At 37.6% G+C, this 18,409-nt stretch overlaps 1 protein-coding gene across 1 annotated transcript; it reads right to left on the reverse strand.

The window, feature by feature from the left end:
- Window positions 1-7,099: 7,099 nt before the first annotated feature.
- Window positions 7,100-17,808, reverse strand: LOC139727817 (sushi, von Willebrand factor type A, EGF and pentraxin domain-containing protein 1-like). Its single transcript, XM_071638793.1, has 6 exons — window positions 17,333-17,808; window positions 12,937-13,160; window positions 10,417-10,605; window positions 8,786-8,887; window positions 8,043-8,234; window positions 7,100-7,311 (listed from the first exon to the last, which is right to left on the reverse strand). Exons 1-6 carry the CDS (start codon window positions 17,806-17,808, stop codon window positions 7,100-7,102), a joined length of 1,395 nt encoding a protein of 464 aa, XP_071494894.1.
- Between the last annotated feature and the right edge of the window lie 601 nt (window positions 17,809-18,409).

Raw genomic sequence — 18,409 nt, forward strand, 5'->3', positions numbered from 1 at the left:
CGTAAAAGTGGTTACGTAATACATACGAAGCACATGGACCGGTGCAGAAAAAAGAAACTGTCTGTAATCGGCCTTTGAACTTCTCTATTATGCTCATAATCCCCGACTTTTCAGATGGCGTATACGAGTGCGTCTTAGGAATGTTTTTGTATCAACATCCTGTCTCAAGGAGGTACAACGTAACCTGATACTCTGGCCACCTGGTCTATTCAAAGTATTCTTGCCTAAAACACGCACATATGTTAGGCTGTGTTTTACCATGATGAATATATAGGACCCCATAGTGACAATATCGGCTCTTGCGTTGTATGAATATTATACAGTAAATCCTCTATTTGGTTCGTTGGCCAAGTAGATTTTTTGAACGATCTTATAGCATAATCAGGCTGTCATTCATAAGTATGACAGAAAAAAAAAAACAACTTCAAGCATCATCACAGTTGAGTTTTGCAGACCAATTTTTCATTTGAGTTTGTTTCTTGGGTTTGTTTCAGCAATTATTTTTTTCATAATATTGACAAGAGCCTGATGGGATCTTCAATATTCAAATAAATCACTGCATCTTTCTGGCTGTTTTTGACAACTAATGATGACTAACTCTGAAAAATCCATGCTCTTACCTGCCATCCACACTGAAGTTTGTGTGTATAAAGAAGTTTGCTTTCTAAAATTATAGATCATGACTGCCTACAGATATAACTTTGGTTTCCCTGGGATAAACAAAAGATATCAACGAGCGCATTTGTGATTTCACTGTTGGGGTTTAAATGCTGCCAATTTTACTAGTGCAATCTTACGATTGACTTATAACTCTGTCGTAATGCGGGGAAGATATTGCTCATTTCGAATCACATGAAATAAGATTTCACAAAGTGATAAGACATAAGTTATTCATCATATGATAAAAAGTAATCGCTAACAGGAAAGCTGATTGTTTTGATGAATATGTATATTTGATATAACATTTATGAGGTCTTCCGGTCTTCAGGCGAAACATTGGAGTCTATGCGATAAGAAGAAAGATTGAGAGATAGAGGGAAAAAAATAGGCTGGTCTTCTAAATTATGTTTAATGGATGTAATCCGAACACTCTTTTGCAAACGAAATTTAATATTATACACAGCTTGGATTGCCTATAAAATATGTGTTATGGTAACATCTTTTTAGATTGTATATATGTATATATGTGACAGTGCACCTCAAAACGAACATAAAGTCGCACACACCGACTTTACGTGAGGACTGAAAATAAGTGAAATGGGTCAACCTAGCCAAACTTGACTTTTCCATATTTTCTGAAAGAGTGGGTCTTCTTTTACATAATGCTAAAATTTGGTATCATAAAAAGGGCAGGAAAGTGTGTTTTTTTAGCAGTTTATCTCGAACATTTTTGGTAGAATAGTGTGATTTTTAGGTGTGCCTTTAGAACCCCTTTTTCATTTCTGAAAAACCTTGTCCACACTCTTCACTTTCAACTCTATAACTTTTGAAAGGATAGTGCTACTGCTTTTAAAGTTGGCATTAATTATGGTCAGAATGTGTTAATGAGGTTTGCTTAATTTCATTTTAATCTGATAATCCCTTCATTGTTGTTACTCTGGTGGTTTACTTCCTGTTTTTTGTCCCATTCATCGCACAGCCAGCACGGTTTGGTAAAGATTAAGCGCTTGAATAGACACTGTACTTCAGAGCCTCTTTTCTCAGTTCACACTTTTCATGAGTTTGTGATTTCTTCCCAATATTTAGATAGGTTAGAAGAGTCAATTTGATTTGAGTCATACATCATTTTAAAGCTTAAAGTCTGCCCTTTCAGAATATGGCCTTAACTAAAAATTCATGTCTGGCGACTTTTTGTTTGTTTTGAGGTGCAGGGTCACATATATTCATAATACAGGCAAAATATCTTCGACAAGTGATCGTCACCATCAATGATAATACTCAATCCACACATTTGTAGATGATAATGAAGAATTGGATTACGGGAAAGAGAGGGAGAGAGATGGAAAGGGGGGAGGAGAAATATGGTGGTCTTCTAAATTTTGTTTGGTGGATGGTAATCCGATCACACTTTTGTAATCGAAATGTAATGTTACACACGGCTAGGTTTGCCTGTCTGTGTTATGGTAATATCTTTTTAGATTATATATATATATATATATATATATATATATATATATATATACGTGTATATAACGGGCAAAATATATTGGAGAAGTGACCGCCACCATCAATGATAATAACCAATCTATACGTTTGTAGACGGGAATGTAGTGGATAGCTGGAAAGGAAAGTGATGAAATGTAATGAGATAGAATGAAGGAGCAATAATCGAAGCAAATAATGTATCATAAAGGAAAAGCAAAATGGCAAACTTGAGTTTACAAAATGGTGCATTATGCGAAGATTTTGCATTCGTTTTTTGCGTATGTTTGTCTTTCAATTCATAGTTAGGTAATTCATAATCGGTAGCAAAAAATATAGTTCCATGAAGATGATCATTCAGCTTTGTTTTCCTTTCGCTATATCCTATCACTTCAAAAATGTAGCATGAACACACTTCAATTTAGAATGCCAATCGAGAACTCACATTCGTCTCTATGTGAGAGAGTTAGGGTTAGGGTTAGGGTTATTGTTAGTTTTTTTTTTTTGTTTTTTTTTTGTTTTTTTTTTTTTTTCAAACAGAGTCGCAGGTAGCATTTCCGAGTTCGTCGGAAAAGTTCATTCAATTTAGCAACAAAAGGTTGGCCACCTGGAAGCTGAAGTCGTCATGACCATGGAAGAATGGCGAGCACATGCCACACAGGCTTGAAGGCCTAACATCGTTACATCACTTCAAAAAATAAGGAAAAGACAACATGTTTGTTGAAATTACACCATTTCTCCCGACATTCTTCGATCTCTCATAGCAGAGGGCTAATTCCCCTGAAATGATCTTCTCTTCTGTCAAGAGTGTAACTTAATATTTATTTCATTGTGTATACCAATCATCCCCCGATAAAAGACGGAAATTAAAGTACTTTTCTCATTCAATGTCCATAATGCATAAAGCAAACGAGCATTTGCTGCAATCGTTTATGAATATGAAAATGCTGCAACGCGATCTCATAAAGTCTTTAATTCGATTGAAAGTATGTACCTAAATGCAGAGGTAGATAGAGAGAAGACACATGCACAATAAGAGCTTAAACCACTTTGGTGATAGCATTAAAACATTAATTACATCAAATAAAGAGAAGAGCATTTAGTACTTTTATTGCTCGAAATACCTTACTCCCAAAAAGTCGAGTGCTACAATTGAAGCGCTCCATAATCACATCTCCCTCTTTCGCAGAATTGAATGACCGCTTCGCAAATTTGTAGCGTTTTCTACTACAGTGTAATTTGAATGAAAAATATTTTTTTTGTTTTCGGCATGAGTTGTCATATCCGATTGACTGAAAATGGATTGTACAACCAGTGGCGTTTGGCTGAAATCCTTGCAACTCAATGATAGCAAAATCATTTTGACTTATAAACTAACGAAAGAAATGGACTAAAAACCCAGATTCCTAAACGTTTAAATAATTTATATAGCGACTGCATCCGAACATAAGCATATTATAAAGAATTCATACAAAAAATAGAAATATAGACTAAACAGTCGAAATCACCATTGTCACTATGAACGTAATATGGGATATAATTTTATCTACTATACTTTTTTGAACTGCTGCAAATCCCAAATACCGATCGTTTTTTTTTTTTCATAGACAATTTCTCGCAAATGCTATAAACGTATGAGAGAAAACTTGTGCCATGTGTCTTCTTTATTCGCTTTATTGCAGCGCATTTCGTTGCTGCACTTTAATTTCTATAATAAATTAATGTTTGAAACATGCACATGAGAACTTGCACATTCAATTCCCAACAACCATAAAGTTATGGTTACATATACATACGAAGCACATCGCTAACATTCATTCTATATGGACCGGTACAGAAACGAAAAGACTGTCAGTAATCGACCTTTGACCTTCTCTATTATGCTCATAATCCCCTGCCCTTTTAGGTTGAGTCTACGAGAGGGTCTATCTAGGAGTGTTTTTGTATCTGCATCCTGTCTATTCATAAATATACAATGTAACCTGATACTCTTGCCAGCTGGTTTATTTGAAATATTCTCGCCCATAACACGTGCACATGTGACGCTGTGTTACGCCATGATGAATTTACGACTTCGATGAAGTAGCACAATCGACTGCGTTGTTTGTATGCAGTACATCCCCTACTCGGTTTGTTCTTGGCCAAGTGGTTTCTTCTTTTTTTTTTCTCGATTTTATAACATAATCAGAATATTATTCATGACGGTAAAACTCTTCAAACAACTACAAGTAACATCGCTGTCATGATAAGAAACAGACACAAAAACATTCACACACATCACATGCATGCAGGGACACGCAAAAGATTTACTTTTGAATTTATTCAATTCGACGAGTTTTGGTAAATCCCAGGACTCGACAGCGGAAGAAGAAGGCCAACATTTCATGCCAATAATGGTAAGCAGGTTGCCATGCCGAGATGGCTTTCATAGAAAATCCATAAGTACGACATTGCATTACTGATATAACACGAAGTAGTATGCTACAATACTTTATCATGTAAATGTGTGCTAATAAGGTAGGTGCGTGCACGCAACGGTCTTGACCGCCGCACGCACGCTTTTCACTTGAGTGTGACAATTTGCATATCGATGCAAATGAGATCGCCAGAGCGTGCGGCTGGTCGCTCGTCATTGGTCAGTTTCCCGACCGTTGTCAAGGTCTGAATGTCGTGAAAATTGCACTCATGTTTGTCAATATTTTGCTTGTTTATAGACATAAGATATGACCAATCATCACAAAATATTCACAGATGGCAACTTTGATGTATGTAGTCCCACAAAATATAAATCATTTTCAATATAGGCATCGTATTGTTGGTGAAATTCTAAGTTTAAAAATGCGTGTTCATTTCACTCTCTCAGCCCGAGTATACTCGGGACCAGTCCACAGCCTGGAAAACGTCAGCCCGAGTATACTCGGGACACGTCCTAAACGGGTTAACATGACTTTTCATTCAAAATGTACTGTTACCATGGCAACACTTTGTGCAACAGTTAACCAGAAAACCTATCTCATCCACTGGCAATTTGAATGACCTTCAAAACAGAGAAAGGAAAAAAAAAGAGAGAAAAGAAGAGAAAAGAAAAGAAAAGAAAAGAAAAGAAAAGAAAAGAAAAGAAAAGAAAAACAAAACCTGTCACCACAGCACATACTCTCCGACAACTACCAAAGGTGGGTCTGCATTCCTACAAACTTGTACATACCATAGAAAACACATGTGTGTATATAACTTCAAGTCATTACCAAAACAATATTGCTTGTGAAAAAAAAGAAGACAAAAAAAAAACATATACCAAATTATCAAATGTAATCTTGTATATGATAATCACCAATACAGCATCTTAATATTGCCGACTTTTCAGAAACTGAGTACAAAATGTTTGCTTTGTTTGAGCATTTCTCACTTCACTTGGAAAACTATTCCAAAGTATTGCACCATCAAAAGAAAATGCCTTTCTGCCACTTTCAGTTTTTACTTTGGGTACAACTAGACCTCTACTTTGAGCGTTTCTCGTACTGTATCGATGTACACTCATGGCAGCTGAAAACATACTCTGCAGATATACAGGGGCAGAATCATTCAGAATGTCAAACATAAGTTTTCCTTTCTGAAATTTCCATCTCTTCTCCATATCTATCCATTTTAGACATGTTGGTGCAATATTGCGCGTGGGGCTACAGCTGATCACACATTAGAGATATGCATGGAATTGCTCTCCGGGGATTTGAAATACTATATGCTAGTCCCTATTGATATATACCTTGGCTTTCATGGAGAGCAACAAGGCGAACAAATACAAAACTCAATCAATCAATCATTCAATCAATCAATCAATCAATCAATCAATTAATCAATCAATCAATCAATCGATCAATCAATCAATCAATTAATCAATATTGAATGATCAGTGGCTCTCAAAAGTTTTACCTTCACAGGACATCGGAGGAATGCTGGACCAAGTTCCATTCGCAAGACACGTCGTGTTGATGAAGGCCTCTTCAGTGCCGTTCAGTATGTAACCGGTCTGACAACCATAGGAACAAACATGACCGTACTTGGGAGAGCTCTGGCAGACCACTGGTCTAATAGTCATCGGAGATGTAACCGTGAGCCCTTGGCAGGCTATCTCTGAGAGAGAGAGAGAGAGAGAGAGGGGGGGGGGGGTAGAGAAGATGGAATAAGGTATGTGTTGTCTGGTGGTGGATATAGGGCGAAAACATGCGTGAGGGGCTGGCTAAATCCATGATATACAAGTAAAGACAATGACGGAAGTATTGATTATTACTTGGATGGCAAGTTCCCTCTGAGAACTGCAAAAACAAACAAACAAACAAAGGATATAGACCCAGTTCATCTACTATACATGGTGTTATAACGTTTCAACATTCCAAAACGTATCATTTTCTTTACTGACAATCGGACTATTTATATTTCATCAAATTTGTACTCCTGGCTACAAAAGATTGTGTGTGGATGAAATACATGGCTATTGGACACTAGACCTGGCATAGGTTCGAATTCAAGTCCGATGGTCATTGAGCAAAATGCACAAAGCATAAGACTAGCAATCTTCATTTCTCGAGAGGTTATATTTTTCAAAGTGTGCACCAGCCATGAACCTTAAACTTGACAAGTAAATTAGTGGCATGCGTTGAACAAACTGCCCAGATATTTGGTTTCTGGGTGAATAAAAGAAACAATTTTCATTCTATTCATAGTGACGATCACCTTGAATACTATCACCAAGCTTCGGTATAAATCATACGGTTCGCAAGCTCCACTTCTCCAGAAGTGTGATACGATCAAAAGTGTTCTCTAGCTCTGAATCCTAAAATATACAAGAGAAAAGATATTTAAATGTACTGTCCACACGTTAGGCTATTTGGGAGAATGAAAGAAACAATACAACGTTTCTCACAACTTTAATACTACAGTACTTCCAACAAAGATCGTATCACTCCTCACTTTGGCAAGCACCAAGCGGGTCGTCCCATTCGGCAGTGGCAAAAGGGACCGTCTCCCGACAGGTGGTAATATCGACTCCTGAAGCCTCCAGCTGGTACCCATCGTCACATCTCAGGGTACACAAGGTCCCGATGCTGTTATCATTCGTGTCACAGTCACTTTCACCGTTCTCCGGCTTGGGCAAGTCGCTGCAAGTAATTTCTGCTCACGTTTTACCACATGAAAATAGTTATCGACGATAAAATGAATAAATTGATGAGTACATTTAACATCATTCTGTTCTTTAATGCCGCACTCATGGGAGGTTTTGAAAATATATTAAGCGCATAGAGACCTTGCCAAAGGTATTATGCGCTATATAAGAACGGTGATAATAACAATTATAATAATATTACAAAAGGTCGCCCATTTGCTCGAAATGCTGGCAAGGAATTCTTATACTGAATGGTGATTCTTCCAACTTGAAGTAAAAATTGAAATTGTTGAAAGCATTCTAAATTATTGCTAGAATGTGAGCAAGTTCTTGAGCACGATAATTTGAACAGACAACAAGATAATTTGAACAGGCACTTGCCAAATTGATCGAATTCTATCTGACCTCTTTATATTTATTTTTACCTCACCTTTAATGCGGCTTCTCATTCCTCTTTTGGCAAGTTTTCATCGAAAACAAAAACAAAGCAAAATATGCCGTCATTAACTGGTGTAACAGTGAAGACCTTTTATCTAAGATATTATTTAGAGACTTTTCATCTAAAGAAAAATATAACCCACGCAACTATAAGTACGATATGTTTGTCCGGGGAAGATACCTTCTTGGTATGTCCTTTTTCAGGTTTTATTTTCCTTGCCTGCATGAATAATTAATCTTTCTCCATCTTACTGATAATCCCACAACCATCGTGAAGAAACATTTTCAACGGTGCACTTACTCTCACACGTAGGGGGTGTGGCCGACCAATCCCCAGTTTCCAGGCAACGGGAACTCGTGTCTGCACCCACGATCCGGTACCCCTGTTTGCACTGAAACGTACAGGTGCTGCCGAAAGTGCTTGGGCAGTCGGGAGGTATCATTAATATGGATGTGTCGTTGGCGGTAATATTGAACGCTGGGCACTCAGCAGCTAAGTTGAAAACATTTGATAAGAAAGAAAAGAATATCATCTTACAAATCTCCCATTAATACTTAGCACATCGCAACATCTGACTAATTAACATGTAAGTGTTGTTTACAAGTGTGGTCATATGCTTATGATCTGCGAAAAGAATAAGATTGGTTTATTTCAAAACAAGTATAAACAAGTAATAAACAAGTATTAAATTAATTAATTAAATTTGTTGTTGTTCGAAAACCGTTGGCAAAGCATGCACTCTCCAACTGGTAGTCAAATGGTTTGCCAATGGTGGGTAACCGGTTAACAGCCGGTCGGTAGCCAGTCAGCAACCAGTTGCCGATCAAAATATTGGGGTGTGGTCCCCGATTGGTTGTGATAGTCGCCAGAAATGTTTAGTCGCTGCATGGAGGTGAGAGGCTCACCTCCCTGGTCGCTGGAGGTCAGCGACAAATCTTCGCGTACGTTTGATCGTGCTGGAAACAGAGTTTCTACATCTAAACCATCGATATGTGACATAAAAAAGAATGATAGCGTTGTTGCTATGATGGAAGGAACCTCACGTTGGCAGGTGCTTCCGTTAATACCGGTGTCCTCTACGTAACCCCGGTCACACTGGCAGTCCATGCGGTCCGTGCTAGCCGTGGAGACTGTTGAGGAGTGGGCTGGACACGGGGTACACGGATGGTTGCCATACGACGACTTGTACGTACCCTGCGGGCAAACTGAAGGGAGCGCCACCACTTGTTATCAATCTTACCAACCCGAGCGTGTCTTTGAGCTTTATATAGACCTGTTCTGCAATGTATGCAGATTTTATGCATGCTTTGTTTATAAAAGTTGCCCTTAGCAAACACAAAGCTTGCCCCACCCAGCAACAACTTAGTGAATTACTACCTACAAAACTTAATGGGATGGGGCCGGTAATGCAATGCTTTATTACGAGGCTTTAGGGGGAAAAAACCACCCATGAATTGTTTAACATTACAGAAACGGTCCACTGGAGTAGATCGATGGCAGTACAATGATAACAAAGAGAGATAATAATAAATAGAAAAAAATAATGCAGACAGTGATGCAATCTATGTATGTGAGAAGAATTATAGCTCTTTTCCATCACTTTGTAGCGCTCAATCACCCAACAGTATAACGATTAACGATATTGTTATGTTCGCGCTTCCTGTTTCATACGTGCGGTTTCTACTCCGAAGAGTGCACGTCGAAAACGTTCAGTAGCAGTATGTATTTGTTTAACGCAATTTTGAAGTTTTGTACCACCAAGCATCTCTTCGTATAACGATTATCGTTACCCTTGGACAACTCGTACGGTGACTTCTAGCAAGGCTAGTTAAAAATAGTAGTACAATGTAGTAGTAGTAGTAGTGGTAGTAGTAGCAGCAGTAGTAGTAGTAGTACGAGTAGTAGCAGTAGTAGCAGTAGCAGTAGTAGTAGTAGTACGAGTAGTAATAGTAGTAGTACTAGTAGGAGTAGTAGTAGCAGTAGTAGTAGTAGTACGAGTAGTAGTACTACGAGTAGTAGTAGTAATAAATTGAAGTGGTATTTGTAGGCAATCAATGTTTCCACAGTAAACAACACGCATATTACAAGCACAGAAATATAGGGGGAAGGGCATCGTGAATAAACAGTCTTACTCAAAGACGTATAACAGAACAGGTTATGTTTATCGCATCGAGTTGTTACAATTCGACGCACTGATATATTTAGACAGACAAAATGTTCAGCAAATGTGCTTCTCTCTTTCAAATCATATTTGGAATGTTTTTTCTAATTTTGGTAAATCTGGATTAAGTTGATTATCTCTAGGCCCTGCTACCTCAACCTTAAAGTTTTTTTTTTGTTTTGTTTTTTTCGTCAGAGGCATTTTTAGATATATATTATGAAAGCATATGAAGAGTTTGAATGCAAATCGGGACAAGCACCATTTTTACACAATAATATTAAAGTAAGCCTATCATACCATAGAGCAGAGTAAAATTATCCTAGTGACATCTCCTCGTTATAATAACAAGAAATACGTTTTGAAGTCATATTTAAAAACCTTTGTTAGATAGCAGCGTTATCCTCAAATATCTCAAATTAACAAAAATGGAGTTGACTCGTTTTGCTATCGAACTAGTCATAATTATGTAGGACTTCAATTAGTGAGACACAAAGGCATACAGTTTCTTCCTACCTTTACAGCTAAAGCCGTCCCCAGTGTATCCAGGTTCGCAGGTGCATGCGATTGAGCCGCTCCTGGTAGCGCACGAACACGCAGCATTCTGACCGCAGCAGTTCCCCATGCCGTCACACTGAGTTGTGTCGTTATTGTAACACTTTGCTATGTCCACCTGTTCGTAGAGGGCGTTGTTATCCTTGACATCTTTTGATGGAGAAGCGTTAAAAAGATTTTAAGTCAAAGGGGAATTCCAGACAATTTATGTAACTCTACATCGTGAAGTACAGAATTCCATGGTGTAATGTACAGATACGAGAAATTCATTGTGGTCCCAAGGCAGATAAACCAATACTCTGAAGAAGAAGAAGAAGAAGAAGAAGAAGAAGAAGAAGAAGAAAAAAAAAACCCACATTTTACACTGAAAAAGGATGAGGACCTAATAGGCTCACCTATTCCAGTAATGTAGCAATCAGATTCTGTTACAATACCACGTGCTTAAAAAATTTACATGTGTAGAACTACATGTATGAATGCTTTCTTCTTTTGTTCTGCTTTCTTGAGCACCCATGCAATCGCCAATTCATTCTGGTGTGAAGCTGCTATGTCATCATCTTCGTTCATTGCGATTTGTAAAGAACTGTGAAAACATTCTTATTCCTCATGCCAATCACTATGAATTCTGAAACTCTCTACCTAGTATAACCAAAAATATATATCCAATGCAAAGTCTAAAATCATGTGGAGTTCTCTTCAAGAAGATTTTGATCTAAGAGAATTCTAGAAGCCATACTCGTACAATGTCGTATGATGAGACTGACTACGAGACTGACTAAAGCGGGAAAAAAAATCAATGTTTTTCGTTTATCACAATCAATCAATCAATCAGAGATTACTATGTACTTCAGAAAACCACCCCCTACTCTTAAGGTCGATGTTAAATAAGAGTAGATTTGCCCAATTTTAGTAAGTACTATCCGTTTTTCGCAGAGAATGTATATGCTTTAAAGTGATGCACCTTCCCCATACCCTTACACTGTATGTTGTGTGTTTAAATTCTGTTTCCCATTTTAACCCGTTCCATACGGGAACCTGGTGGCCTGTGTATCAAGTCTATGAGGATTTCAGAATTCAGTATGGAACGGGGTTCCACCCACAATTCGGACCACTGCTGGACAGCAGAGCCTCCGTGAATCAACACTTCCTTCCACGCCCCTTTGTCACTTCAACAGTATGAACTTTTGTGAACCTGCTCTATTATTTGTTTCAAAAATGTATTTCAACGATGATAAACTGCATTTAATGTATGATCACCTGCTATCTTCCACGTTAGAGTTGTACTCCGTCTGTGTTATGTTTGAGGTGAAATGTTCAAACGTAAAATGTTCAAAGTAAATGTACTCTGCCAGTTTCGACACTTCGTTTAATCTCTTATCGATGGGGTGAGATTGAAACATGTGAATTTAGTGCATGAAAAAAGGTTATGAAACAAATCAGTGCATTTTAATGAAATTTGGACAAGTCGTTCAAATGTAACGCATCTTTAGCTTTTTTTAAATGTAAAGTCATCATTGGATGGGAACACTACAAGGAAACGTGACGTCGCAAAGGTATGGCAATAATTAGTAAAAAATATAGATTTTTTTTTTTTTTTTTTTTTTTGGGGGGGGGGGACATTAAATGTAACAAATTTACTCTACTTCTTAATGCAGATGATGTTAATTGTAATAAATATAGCCCTTGTCCTTTTTAAAAAGAGGTAAGTCGAGTGCTCTTTTCATTATTCTATAAAATTATCATAATTATGACAACATTGATTAAAAAAACAGATAAACGCCGTTTTCAATCTTTTGAAAGTAAGTTCATCATCAAATAGAGAAAGATAAAAACATTTTCAATGACAGTACACTCCATGCATAACAAGAATTCTTGAAGACATCATTGGATTACCACATAAATTTTATTTTTATTATTTCCTTTGCTTTTCGGCAGATTGAACCTAAAATATCTCAAATTCAGAGAAAAAAATATATATCTGTTTTTACTCTTCGTATGTTGATTTCTCTCCTTATTATTTTCATCCACTTCGGTGATATCATGAGATATTGTAGACTTCTAATCCAGCCATATCGGCGAATTACAGTTAGCTTACATACTTAACATAAATTCTTAATTTCTTTTCAAGCTACAGTACTAATTTGATGCACGATAAAAGTTTCTGCAATCACCGCGTCACATATTCATTTTAGATGAATTCCCTTTGAATTTGAAAATTATTCTTTCGAGGAAGTGTTTAGAAAAAGCATACATGGTGTGGAAAGAAATTCAAAGGATGACTTTAACAGAAACATGAAAAAAAATGAAAGACAGATGGATTTGATTTTTTGACGGAGTTCAATAATTCAGACTCGATATTAAAGAAATTGAGCAATTTTAGCTTAATCAATCATTTGTTGAGATGGAAAAGCAAGCGAAAATCACATCGACGTTTGAAACGATCATAACGAATTCAAGAGTGTAATCAAGAAGAATGGACACCTTGTTTGACCGCCGAACCAAACGAATTGATGTCGCCAAAATCTGAGAGCAAGAACACGTGTTCGTCGGATGTCGCAATGCTCCTCAGTTCCAGTTCAAAATCACCCGCAGAACGCCCCACTCCGATTGAGAAAATGACCACACCTCCCCTCTTGAGCTGATCGGCGATGACGCCGGGTCGTTTGCCATCATTGGACACACCGTCGGTCAGCAGAATAATGACTCTGATATGAGACAAGATTGCAGAAAGTGCAAGGAAGGCCGTGGTCATCATGTGCTATGCGGCCCATCGTCATTTTTTTTTTTTAGAAAGTATAATGCTGAATTTGCATAAAATCTTCCCAGTTATTAATCTACTGGTCAACGGGATGGCGTTCGGCTAGGACTTTGCTTTTACTATGATATAACAGAAACACCATCCATGAACAGAACACAACTCTTTTCATCTAAAAATGTCTATCGACTTCACAAAGGGAGCATTAATATTACGTGCAATCTTTTGCCGGGTTGGCGATCTGCCACTGTTTATTACTCGATGCAACTGTTGCAATGCTGAACTCTTCCACAGTCGCAACGGGGTTATCCTATAGGCCGACAGTCATAGAGTCATACAGCCCACGAGTTCGACATTGAAAACAGGTCCATGAGTCATACAGCTCACGAGTCACACAGCCCACGAGATCGACACAGCCTACAAATTCGACAGATACAACACGGGGCTTAATGTGTCGATTTCTTGGGCCTTGTTAGCTTAGTGTCGAACTAATGGGTTGTATGACTCGTGAGTAGTAGATTTTGATTGGCGATTTTTTATTTCTTTGCTGATTCAGCAAAACAAAAGTCTTCCATAGCCCGGCAGCCCTCTTTAAACGAAACGCGAGTAGCAATTCGCACAAGTCAAGCACTTCCTTCAATGGAGAGGGGGAATCTGCGAAAAAGGACTCAAAAGTCATTGCATATAATTCATAGGATTATGGAGAGAGACCTAGAGAGAACAACAGCCAAACTCAGCAAGACCATTCTAACAAATTGAGTCTTTACGTTGATGTACATTGTATGTATGTTCAATTTTTGAATTATGTTGAATGTTTATGCTTGCTGTGCATTCACACCTAAATCTAATCGATTTGTATTGAAATAAAAATGCAGAAACATTAGTAAAAGACACCAGTTCAAGTTTGAGGAAAATCTTATAATCCATTCAAAACTTACGAATTTTCAAAGTTTTGGTGCTGCAATTAATTGCAGAATGAGATTTTAATGACGTCAAGTGTGGAAAACGATGCAAAGAATTATAGAGAGAATTCTGCAAAATTTCATTTTCTAGAATAATGAAAGAGCACTTGACTTACCTCTTTCAGAAAGCAGGAGAAATGATATCATTCTTAAAGGGATTGCTTTGTTTTGGTTGAGAGGTGCTTCAGATTTTTTACTTTTTGTAAGATGATGAATCGAGGGAATGTGTACTTTTCATTTAAAAAAAAATACATTTTGTGGCATTCTCGTTATTTTTCTTTGTATCTTTGTAACTGTAGGTATGTTCTCATCCATCATGGCTACACCAAAACTAAAAAAAAAAAAAAAAAAAATACTGATTGTCAGACTTTCCTCAAAATTCGCCGATGTGTTCTACCAATATTCACACTGCATTCACTCAATGCACATGTATTTATACTGTATTTGAGTATATGAATATAAGAACGACCCAAGTCCATGGAAGACCATTTCGAGTAAACTTAAAAAAACTTCATATCTTCTTTATTTTGTCCAATAATATTTTATTCAACTGTGATGGGAAGGCAACATTGCATATACAAATAAGAACATATATTATTATGACAATTAACGTTTACATTAATTGTGGAGAGGCCATTTTGTGTGATGGACTTGGGTCGTTCTTTGATTCATATGCATGATATTCTGCTATAGAGATGAGAGAAGGACGGGAGAGGGCGCTATAATATGAATGTAAGAATGACCCAAGTCCTTCATTCTTACATTGATATAAGATTTAACTCATTTATTTCAGGCACTTCCGGGGTAATTAGGATTCATCATTTATACACAAGATGAGTCCATGCATAAGCTACAATTTCCCATGTCAAACTGAATTTGGCCAAAAATTGGACTTGGGTCGTTCTTATATTCAGGTCTTCATTTACATTTAAACAAACACATGCGCAAACACACTGCACAAAATTTGATAGTCATGGTTTGGACTTCGAAGATATCAGTAACTATAGAAAAAACCCAGCTTCTCCTTGGACGTGCTATTATCTCTTGAGCAGTGTAAAATATAAGTATGATTATGCAAAATATATTATGGACAAGAGTATTGGGATGTCCTCCTCAATCACTGTCAATTGCTCAGTCTCTGCTGTAAAACTAAACCCACATTCCCTCCACTTACTTTTTTTATATTAAAAAAAAATGTTATTATTATTTAATTATAATTATGATTATCATATTTAATTATATTTTTAAAATGATATTTTTCATTCGAATTTCGTTCAATATCACCATCGTCTTCACCGTAAAACGAATACAAAATTATTTCTTGTAGACTCATATACACAAAAACAAACAAAATCTAAACAAAATTTACAAATGAGTATTTAACAGTATTGCAATACAAAATTAAATATAAGTCTTACAATGCAAAATTCGTCTTCATCAACTTGATCAAACTGTAAAAACGAAAAAACTTCTTCTATATCGCGCACACACACACAAAAAAAGGACAGCATGACAGGAAAGCCTGCAGTAACCTTAATTCGTTTAAATCATACATCAATTAATCGAACGAAATCCGCATCTTTTTTTTTTACGTTAAAATCGTAACCCTTCACCCACTCTTGTCTATTTTTTATACACCCCGAAACATAGACACCACCACCCCATACAAGCACTCTTCCCACCTCAAACTCATCCCTGTCCACATTCTGTCCACTCAAACACACACATACACACACACAAATTACACACACAATATACACACACACACACAGACAAAATACACAACCATACCCCCAAAAACTGCCACCATCACCACCACCATCAGTCGTTATTGGGCATCGTTACGGACATTACACTTAGAGATTTTTTATTTGTGTGTGACTTTGTGGGCTATTTTGGCAACTCAGGGTAATCACTCCTAATCCATTCATGTTTTTTTTTTTTCTAATCAAGTCACCCTGAAATGTTAAGAGGCCGAGTTTAGATTAGTTACTATAAATCATTTGGTAGATAATACACAAAATGCTTGCCGTTACAGACATTACATTTTTTTTTTTTGGACACGATTATTTACCTCCATGTGGAAATGTTGAGAAATTTATGAATCAGAGCATCAAGTAAGAGGAATTTTCTTCTGAAATAAATGTTCAGGTCTTGTTTAAATTGTAGATTGATAATTGTGTACAAGACATTCAGCATTTACTCTACATGTTCACTAATGCAGCGTTACGGACAATACATTTTTACTGTTATGGACTTTTTACACTTTTTAAAGTCCCAATATGCCTATTTTAATACAGTTTGTATGTCATGCATGGCTACCATTAATGTGTTGTGTTCTTTTTTTCGTTCATTCTTAAACATAAACCGCTTTGAAACAAATGCTGAAGTCTTGCTGAATATGAAATAATGAGAATCGAAGATTGTGTGTTCTTACAAAAATTATCAAAAATTTTGCCCCAAAATGGGTTTTTTAAAGGAAAGAATGCACTGCAATTGCATCAAATTACCACTCAAATAAAAGAACGTAAAGAGTTCTAGCATTTTGTACTAAATTTGTTCCTGAAGCTCACATATTTTTCAAATTATTGTAGATTTAGGATTTTTAGGGAAAGTAAAATTTGTTGTGGAATTGCCCTATTCCGAAGGTTGGTCAATCCGAAAATGAAATAAATTCCGTTATTCCGAAGGTTCGTTATTCCGAAGGTTGGATATTTCAAAATGAAATAGAGTTTCAGATAGTTATTTCGAAAGTTTGTAACGTAATTATGTGTAAATATGCTTGTTATGTTCAGTAATTTAACAAACATGTCAGATGTGTTCAAAGTTCATCGTGTCATTGCCGGCAAATCAATGTGGTACAGATCAGCAGTTGCGATCTTACAAATTTCATTTGTTAGAGGGAAACAAACTAAAGAAACTCACTTATCAATCTCCATCCCTCTACTTAATATTTTCTTGTAAGGTTTGTTATCCCGAAAGTTCGTTTATTACTCAAGTTTTGTTCCCTATGGGATTAACGAACCTTATTTCGTTTTCGGATTAACGAACATCTAGATATAAGGAATTCGTGTGTTTCGGAATACTGATTCTTCGGAATAACAAAACGTCGCATATATGGTGTACAGCACATATTCCCTTCATCCCTCTCTACACCTACCCCTGAGCATTTGGTCGCCCATGTCCAGCTCGTAAGACCGTCCCAGCAGTCTCCAGGGCACCACCCGTACAGGTGGCACCCGGTGTGTACCGCACGTTGTCGAGGTCTATGTCCAGCGTGCACTTGTTCTTGGTGCCGGGAGCCGAGATGTAGTCTATGTAGGTGTGAATGGACAAGCAATACGAGTACGAAATGACCGAGATACGAGTGGCGTTGGCAGACACGCTGAGAAGGGTCGACGTCAGCCGGACGAATTCAATCGCCTGTCTGTAGTGCGTCAAGCTCACGCTAACCGAGGAATCGAGCAGAAACACAAGGTTGGATTCGGTCCCCGAGCCGAAGGTGTCTTCGATCTGTTTCTTGAATGCATTCGCTTTGTCGGACAGTGTCTTATCGTTGGACTTCTGACCGCCACAGGATGTAATCAGCAGATGGCAAATGTAGGACACAACGAACACTAAGAGTCTTTTCTTCATTGTGACTTGTTTACAGAGGATAGGCTTATCATCAGTGGAGTGTCGATCCCTGCTGGATTGAGAAGGCGCTCTTTACCATCAAAGTTGAAGCTTCCCCAATAGCTCACTGCACCTAATCCCACGAGATAAGGCGACTAAGGCGACACCCAGGCCTGTCCTATACACCTCGATCCGATCTGACGGGCCGGGAACGGAGTTTCGAACACATTCAATCACCTGTTATCATACTAGAATAAAACAAGCTTCCTCACGAAGTGTTCACGCGAACATACTGGAGAGGCTGATCCCTGGGCGTCAAATGATTTCACTCGCAACAATTATTATTATCGTTTGGATTGTCCTCTGACCTGAATGACGTTGTATGAGCACCAGGGGATCTCTGTCTTGAAACTGCCGAAACACCAGAGCTTATTCCACTAAAGGAATAATGGAACTAATCAAGTGATAGCATACGAATCTACGCACTCAATGAATCCAACTGAGCGAATCTCGGCGCACTTGCATGGTAGTAGTTGTAACCCTTTATCAGCACCTGGCTTCGACATTATCGTTTCTGTTTTCCGGGGTTGAATTGCGTTTTGCGCGGCGTTTATGGGGGGGG

Source organism: Diadema antillarum, unplaced genomic scaffold (genome assembly GCF_040938485.1).
Source record: "Diadema antillarum isolate AM-2024a unplaced genomic scaffold, OU_Dant_1.0 scf00000018, whole genome shotgun sequence".
Classification (NCBI taxonomy): domain Eukaryota; kingdom Metazoa; phylum Echinodermata; class Echinoidea; order Diadematoida; family Diadematidae; genus Diadema; species Diadema antillarum.

What these genes read in the sequence shown, in the direction of transcription:
- LOC139727817 (XM_071638793.1), bottom strand. Translation starts at nt 17,808, where the DNA reads ATGAAGAAAAGACTCTTAGTGTTCGTTGTGTCCTACATTTGCCATCTG. An exon ending in GGGCGACCAAATGCTCAGGG is followed by an intron (nt 13,161 to 17,332) that starts GTAGGTGTAGAG and finishes GTCTCATATCAG; the next exon opens with AGTCATTATTCTGCTGACCG. An exon ending in GGACGGCTTTAGCTGTAAAG is followed by an intron (nt 8,888 to 10,416) that starts GTAGGAAGAAAC and finishes CCCCGTGTCCAG; the next exon opens with CCCACTCCTCAACAGTCTCC.